The 9,203-nt window shown below is 40.8% G+C and overlaps 1 protein-coding gene across 1 annotated transcript; it reads right to left on the bottom strand.

Annotated features, from left to right (window-relative positions):
- Positions 1-1,532: 1,532 nt before the first annotated feature.
- Positions 1,533-8,325, bottom strand: LOC142652784 (uncharacterized). The gene is made up of 2 exons (XM_075828462.1): positions 7,742-8,325; positions 1,533-3,012 (listed from the first exon to the last, which is right to left on the bottom strand). The coding sequence occupies exon 2, from the start codon at positions 2,856-2,858 to the stop codon at positions 1,725-1,727; it is 1,134 nt and encodes a 377-aa protein (XP_075684577.1). The 5' UTR covers positions 2,859-3,012; positions 7,742-8,325; the 3' UTR covers positions 1,533-1,724.
- Between the last annotated feature and the right edge of the window lie 878 nt (positions 8,326-9,203).

Below are 9,203 nucleotides of genomic sequence, written 5' to 3'. Positions count from 1 at the left end.
AAATATCCATCTTATCCTCACATAACTCTGCTGATAAATAGACAGATATATGTAATTGGCCATTCAAATAAGAGTGTATAGTATATAGAGCACCCATATGTCTAAGTGTAATCTATAAATGGATACATCGTCACCATGACAATATATAATAATCTCCTCATTTACTACTATCACGTAGAGAGACAAGGATTAAATTGTAATATTAAATAGATTAGTGTACATTATAATATATAAATGGAAGGCCACTTCATCACAAAGGATGGTATTAATTTAAAGGAAAATGATGGACAAATAGAGCATATAATAATTTTGGGAATGAAATGCATTAGATAGATGACATGAGAGCAGTGTATGTGTATCTTCAGCCGATCCTAGAGGCAAAACTTGAGAATAATATCTGAAAAAAAGAGGGAGATATAATGAATAATTTTACAAAATACTAATGATATATCCAATGATGAACATTATCGACAATATATAAAAAATATACATATTGATAAGAAATGGTCAAACTGTTATTGTTTTCCTACCCATAAAGAGGGAGAGGAATGCAGGGATAATGATGGAACCACAGGCAGATGTTCATATCAAAGTGTGACTCTGGACTACCTAGAGAAACTTGGGAAAATCTTAAAATCCATATTAAGGCCCCTAGGGGATAAGGTATCTAGTTTAAATATCCACTCTAGCTCCAATCGTTTTAACTTAGAGATCCTATCACCGCCACGTCTATGGCGGGGTACATGATCTACGATGAATAGTTTAAAGTCATTCTCCCCATGGTTGTTTTCCGCAAAGTGTTTGGGCAAGGGTAGGTCAATTTTCTTAGTACGGATTGTGGATTTATGATTGTTAACACGTTTTCTACACTCAAGGGTGGTTTCACCTACATATAATAGTTTGCAGGGACATTGTATGATATATATCATATAATCCGATTTACATGTTAAATGATATTTGATTTTATGTGCAGTGCCTTTAGTTGGATGAACAAAGACCTCACCCTTGACTATGTTTTTGCAATTGTTACATCCCAAACAGGGGAAACAGCCAAGTTTTTTAGGGGCTAACACAGACTGATGACTCTTGGCCAATGGCCCCACATCCGCATGCACCAAGCGATCTGTTACATTTTTAGTCCTACAATAGGCCATACGTGGTGGAGCCACGAATTCTGGGATCTTATTATACGAACTCCTTAATATCCCCCATTCTTTTTTAATAATCCTAGCAATTTCATTACTCTTGTGAGAATACGTAGATACTAATGTTAATCTATGAGATGATGACTGTATCTTATTCTTCAAAAGGTCATGTCTCGAGATCTCATCCACTTTCAATTTCTTATTATCTAATAATTTTCTAGGATAGCCGCGGTTCTTACATTTTTGAGACATATCTCTCAACCTGGTTTCGAGCGTGGAAGGATCCTGTACAATCCTTTTTACTCTCAACATCTGGCTGTAAGGGAGAGAGGCAATCATAGGATGAGGATGGCAACTTTCAAACCTCAACAGATTGTTACGGTCTGTAGGTTTGCTATACAAATCAGTAATAAGTTTATTGTCTTGAATGAAGACTCTGGTATCAAGAAAATTGAAAGATGTTACTGATGATTCCATAGTAAATTTAATATCATCATCCATCTCATTCAGGAAGGTGAAGAAGCATTCTAACTCGACCTGGGAGCCTGTCCAGATGACGAAGACGTCGTCTATGTATCTCTACCACCTCAGAACACTAGTGAAGTGGGGAGAGACATAGATGGCGCATTCCTCTAGGGCCACCATAAACATGTTCACGTATGTAGGGGCCACATTGGATCCCATGGCCGTTCCCCTCTTTTGGGCATAAAAGTAGTCACCATATAAAAAGTAATTTTCAGTGAGGACAATTTCCAATAGACACATGAGAAGGTTAATACATTCATGGGTATAATTTGACTGCTGTAAAGCTTCAGATACTGTACGAAGACCTCTAGTGTGATTAATTGAAGTATAGAGACTGCATACATCGAATGATACGAGTATGCAGTCTCCTTCTAATTGAACCTCATCTAATTTGGTCAAGAAATCAGTAGTGTCCTGAATGTAGGACTTAGCGTTAATTGCAAAATTTCGTAATATTTTATCCAAGAAGATTGCTATCGGGGAGAAGATAGAGCCACAGCCGGATATAATCGATCTACCAGGGGGGTGAACCATTGACTTGTGGATCTTTGGAAGGCAGTACAGCACTGGAACCACCGGGTGCCGCACCGTCATAAATTCCAATAGATCCCTATCTATGATGCCCGCATGGTAAGCCTCACTTAATAGTTCATCTATGGTATTTTTGATTCTAAATTTTGGGTCCAAAGCTAGTAATTCATAAACATTCGGATCAGCTAATTGCCTAGTTAGTTCAGCCAAATATGGCGATGTGTCCATGACCACCAAGGCACCGCCTTTGTCTGCGGGCTTGATGGTGAGGGACACATCGCGAGAGAGGCCATCAATTGCCACCATTTCATCCCTCGTTAAATTGGGAGGACCCACAAATCTACCATTTTCACTCTCTCTCAGAATCCGTATTCGCTGTTTAACAATATTAATGAACGCATCAATAGCAGGTTCACTAATATAGGGTTGATTTAAACTTTTTTTGTGTAGCCTTACCTCTCTTAGAGTTATTTCAGTGTGTTTTTCAGGTCTGGCTTCTAAATTTTTATCAGCAAACAGCACTTTAAATTTGATCTTACGAAAAAAATCAAAAAGGTCCAGTTCTAATTGGAACCAGTCCATGTTGGTAGTAGGACTAAATGTTAAGCCATTATTCAGAGCTGAAATTTCAACATTGGATAAGTCACGTGATGACATATTTACCACAAGGTTCTCTGTGGATTCTTGGTTTCTTTCTGTTCCTTGTTGATGGGTTGTTGTCGGTCCCTCTTTGCTCTGAAAGCTTGAGTCCTTGTGCCACCTCCTGTGTTTACGTCCCCCTCGTCTCGGACGTCTCTGTCCGGAGTGATGCCTAAAAAACCAGTGCGGGTTTCAACATTATCAGAGTCAGATGTATTAGAAAATCTTTTCCTCTTTTTGATGTATTTGGTGATCATTCTACCCTTATTGGTGGTAGGGTCTCTTTGCCAACTGTATATTTTCCCGGATTCATAATCCTCAATATCGCGATGCCATTTTTGGCATTTAGCATTTTCTCCATTGGAACGAAATTTCTGCATTGATTCAACAATACGCTGTTTAAAATTCTTCAGGTCCTCTTCAGATAAAAGGGGTTTGAGCATGTCTGGGTAGATAATTTGGCCCGGTCCATCTGCATAGGCTCCTCTGGTGGGACAACTGAAGAGGACAGTAGGGATTGCTGGAAAGTAGAAGCCAGCCTAGAAAATCCTCTCTCCCGGAGAACCTCTTGGGAACGCTCACGGATTACCTCCAGCCAGGACGTGATGTGTATTCAGAATCCTGACACGTCTGAATCTTTTCTCTGAGATTTCCAGCAAGGCAAACGTAATCTCGCGAGTTTAAGATGTAAAATCATTTAAAACGAGATTACGTTTGCCTTGCTGGAAATCTCACAGAAAAGGTTCAGATGTGTCAGGATTCTGAATACACATCACGTTCTGGCTGGAGGTAATGTATATTCTTTATCAGGACACGGCAGTAATGTTATAGTGTGTGTATGAGGCTGCAGATAGCGATATAGCTATATCCCTAGTGCAGTGTAAATGAATGGAGAGAAGTGTATGACGCTGATTGGTCAGCATCATACACTCCTCTGTACAACGCCCACATGGTCTAAAGTAAAAACACACCCACTTGGGCATTAAGAAACTCATTAGCATAAAGCTAAAAATCGCTCATAAAGTGGTAAAAATAGATTGTTTTTCTAAATAATAAGCACTGCTGTCACCTACATTATAGCGCCCATCTCCTTATGTAGGAGATAGGGCACTTATAATGTGGTGACAGAGCCTCTTTAATTTTGCGTATTATGCATTTCTAGACAATACTGCATGTCTTGCCTTCCTGACAGTTGTCACTTTATAGTGTGTATTGAGAAGTACTTATAAAATGCAAATACATTATCTGTGTGCTCAGATCAGTATCACTGAGCTCATAAAGTGAAAATACTGCACTATAAGTAATAAAATGGTCCTATTACGTTGGTATGGTAGAATATATGCAAAAAAAGAAGAATTGCCTTGCAAAACTGCCAGAGGATTTTCTGATAACCAAAAAAAACTATAATTCCTCTTAGTTCTTACACACTGGCCAACAGGGATCTCATGATAAAATAAACTCTATAAAGTAGCTTCTTATAGTCCCCACACACTAGCTAGCTTAAGGCTATGTTCACACTGAGTTTTTTTGCAGGCGGTATTTCTGCCTCAAAATTCCGTTTTGAAGTTTGAGGCAGATTTTCCTCTGCCTGCACGCTGATTTTTGCAGCATTTTTCGCCCGCGGCCATTGAGCGCCTCGGGCATAAAACTCCTCGAAATACGCTTTCTCTGCCTCCCATTGATGTCAATGAGAGGTCAGAGGCGTAAACGCCTGAAGATAGGGGATGTCCCTTCTTTCTCCTGCGAGATGGTTTTACCGCTCACGGGAAAAAGACGCCTCCGCCTCCCATTGAAATCAATGGGAGGCATTTTCGGCCGGTTTTTGACGAGTTTTGCCGCACGGTTTCAGCGTCAAAAAACTTGTCAAAAAAACTCTGTGTGAGGCCAGCCTTAATCTCCTGATAGTCTGAGAACTCTATGGTTCCTCATACTGTACACACACACATACACACACACACACACACACACACACACACACACACGCACACACACGCACACACACACACACACACCAATGTGAAGCTTCTGATAATCTGAGAACTCTATGGTTCCTCATAGTGTACACACACACACACACACACACACACACACACACACACACACACACACACGTGCACACATACACACACACACACACACACACACAGACACATGCCTGTGTAGATCTTCATATAGAAAACTCTACAGTTCCTCTTAGTTCTCACACACTGGCCAACAAGGATCTCATGATAAAAAAAACTCTATAAAGTAGCTTCTTATAGTCCCCACATAGTCTGAGAACTCTATGGTTCCTCATAGTGTACACACACACACACACACACACACACACACACACACCAATGTGGAGCTTCTGATAGTCTGAGAACTCTATGGTTCCTCATAGTGTACACACACACACACCCACCCATCCACATACACACACACACACACACACACACACACGCCTATGTGGATCTTCATATGGAAAACTCTATAGCTCCTCTTAGTTCTCACACACTGGCCAGCGAGGATCTCATGATAAAAAATAACTCTATAAAGTAGCTTCGTATAGTTCCCACACACTGGCTAGCTTAAATCTCCTGATAGTCTGAGAACTCTATGGTTTTTCATAGTGTACACACACACACACATACACACACACACACACACACACACACACACACACACCAATGTGGAGCTTCTGATAGTCTGAGAACTCTATGGTTCCTCATAGTGTGTACACACACACACACACACACACACACACACACACACACACACACACACAGAGTCACATGCCTATGTGGATCTTCATATGGAAAACTCTGTAGTTCCTCTTAGTTCTCACACACTGGCCAACAAGGATCTCATGATAAAAAAAAACCTCTATAAATTAGCTTCGTATAGTTCCCACACACTGGCTAGCTTAAAGAGGCTCTGTCACCACATTAGAAGTGCCCTATCTCCTACATAAGGAGATGGGCGCTATAATGTAGGTGACAGTAATGCTTTTTATTAAAAAAAAACTATCTGTTTTCACCACTTTATTAGCGATTTTAGATTGATGCTAATGAGTTGCTTAATGCCCAAGCGGACGTGTTTTTACTTTAGACCAAGTGGGCGTTGTACAGGGGAGTGTATGACGCTGACCAATCAGCATCATGCACTCCTCTCCATTCATTTACACAGCGCATAGGGATCCTGCTAGATCCTTATGTGCTGTCTTATACTAACACATTAACAATACTGAAGTGTTTAGACAGTGAATAGACATTCCACGGGATGTCTATTCACAATCTCTGCACTTCGTTACTGTTTCTGTGGTAGTTACAGCAGAGGAAGCGTAATCTCGCGAGATTACGCTGTAGATGACAGGTTACAACGAGATCACGCTTCCTCTGCTGTAACTACCACAGAAACAGTAACGAAGTGCAGGGATTGTGAATAGACATCCCATGGAATGTCTATTCACTGTCTAAACACTTCAGTATTGTTAATGTGTTAGTATAAGACAGCACATAAGGATCTAGCAGGATCCCTATGCGCTGAGTAAATGAATGGAGAGGAGTGCATGATGCTGATTGGTCAGCGTCATACACTCCTCTGTACAACGCCCACTTGGTCTAAAGTAAAAACACGCCCACTTGGGCATTAAGCAACTCATTAGAATAAATCTAAAATCGCTAATAAAGTGGTGAAAACAGATTGTTTTTTTTTAATAAAAAGCTTTACTGTCACCTACATTATAGCGCCCATCTCCTTATGTAGGAGATAGGGCACTTATAATGTGGTGACAGAGCCTCTTTAAATCTCCTGATAGTCTGAGAACTCTATGGTTTTTCATAGTGTACACACACACACACACACACACACACACACACACACACACACACACACACACACACACACACACACACACACACACACACACACACACACACACACCTATGTGGATCTTCATAGAGATAACTCTATAATTCCTCTTAGTTCTCACACACTGGCCAACAAGGTTCTGATTATTAAATATATATATAGTAGCTCCTTGTAGTCCCCACACACTGGCTGGTTTGGATCTACTGATAGTCTGAGAACTCTAAGGTTCCTCATAGTGTATACACACACACACACACACACACACACACACACACGCACACACACACGCACACACGCACATACACCAATGTGGATCTTCTGATCGTTGAGAACTCTATGGTTCCTCATAGTGTACACACACACACACACACACACACACACACACTCTCTCTGTCACACACAAACACACACGTGCCTATGTGGATATTCAGATAGTCTGAAAACTCTATGGTTCCTCTTAGTTCTCACATACTGGCCAACAAGGATCTCATGATAAAAGCTCTATATAGTAGCTCCTTATAGTCCCTACACACTGGCTAGCTTGGATCTCCTGATAACTCTATGGTTCCTCATAGTGTACACACACACACACACACACACACACACACTCTCTCTCTGTCACACACAAACACACACGTGCCTATGTGGATATTCAGATAGTCTGAAAACTCTATGGTTCCTCTTAGTTCTCACATACTGGCCAACAAGGATCTCATGATAAAAGCTCTATATAGTAGCTCCTTATAGTCCCTATATACTGGCTAGCTTGGATCTCCTGATAACTCTATGGTTCCTCATAGTGTACACACACACACACACACACACACACACACGCCAATGTGGATATTCTGATAGTCTGAAAATTCTTAAGTTCCTACTAGTCCCCACACTGACCAACATGTATCTCTTGAGTCAGGAAACTTTTTAGGTCATCCTTATTTTCACACACTGGCCAACATGGATCTCCTGATAGAAAACTATATAGCTTCATATAGTCCCCATACACTGACAAACATGGGTCTTCTGATATTCAGAAAACTACAGCTCACCATGGTTGCAACACACTGACCAAAATTCATCTCCTCCAAAAGCTCTAGAGCTCCTCATAGTCCCCACACATGGACTAACATGAATCTCGAGAAAGTCAGAAAACTCTGTAGTTCCGCATAGTCCTCGCACACTGGCCAACATGGATACTTATAGTTCCTCGTACTGGCCAACTTGGATCTCCTCATAGAAAACTTGATAGCTTGCCATAGTCACCAAACAATATTAATCCCCTGGGCTCCTCATCGCCCCCACATGAAGGCCAACCATTTATGATTGTCTTGTATCCATTATGGTCCTTCTTTTCCTCTTCTATGATCAAAGTTTTGCAAACAATTTTCCAATATGTTGGAATATCGGTATGTGCCATATTGAGCACTTCTGGTCTTCATAAGAACTCAATAAGAACTGTCCAAATATTTATGATTGTTTAAGAAATAACATGACTAATATGTCTAAGCCAAGACACTCCTAGGGTATTTTATTATGAAGCTAGCTGTTACATTTTCCAACTGTTGGATGCCTTTGGAAATATATCCAAGTTGGGAGCTGTCCTACTGCTAGTTCAGGGAAGCAACAGGGTGAGTGGAAGGATCTTGGGTGTGTTTGGTGTCATAGATGAGGTCGCACTTAGTTCTCACATAGATGAGGTCCTCTTAGTTCTCACATACTGGCCAACAAGGATCTCATGATAAAAGCTCTATATAGTAGCTCCTTATAGTCCCTATATACTGGCTAGCTTGGATCTCCTGATAACTCTATGGTTCCTCATAGTGTACACACACACACACACACACACACACACACACACACGCCAATGTGGATATTCTGATAGTCTGAAAATTCTTAAGTTCCTACTAGTCCCCACACTGACCAACATGTATCTCTTGAGTCAGGAAACTTTTTAGGTCATCCTTATTTTCACACACTGGCCAACATGGATCTCCTGATAGAAAACTATATAGCTTCATATAGTCCCCATACACTGACAAACATGGGTCTTCTGATATTCAGAAAACTACAGCTCACCATGGTTGCAACACACTGACCAAAATTCATCTCCTCCAAAAGCTCTAGAGCTCCTCATAGTCCCCACACATGGACTAACATGAATCTCGAGAAAGTCAGAAAACTCTGTAGTTCCGCATAGTCCTCGCACACTGGCCAACATGGATACTTATAGTTCCTCGTACTGGCCAACTTGGATCTCCTCATAGAAAACTTGATAGCTTGCCATAGTCACCAAACAATATTAATCCCCTGGGCTCCTCATCGCCCCCACATGAAGGCCAACCATTTATGATTGTCTTGTATCCATTATGGTCCTTCTTTTCCTCTTCTATGATCAAAGTTTTGCAAACAATTTTCCAATATGTTGGAATATCGGTATGTGCCATATTGAGCACTTCTGGTCTTCATAAGAACTCAATAAGAACTGTCCAAATATTTATGATTGTTTAAGAA

The sequence above is a fragment of the Rhinoderma darwinii genome, chromosome 5 (genome assembly GCF_050947455.1).
Source record: "Rhinoderma darwinii isolate aRhiDar2 chromosome 5, aRhiDar2.hap1, whole genome shotgun sequence".
NCBI lineage: Eukaryota > Metazoa > Chordata > Amphibia > Anura > Rhinodermatidae > Rhinoderma > Rhinoderma darwinii.
This window is presented reverse-complemented; position numbering and strand designations above follow the sequence as displayed.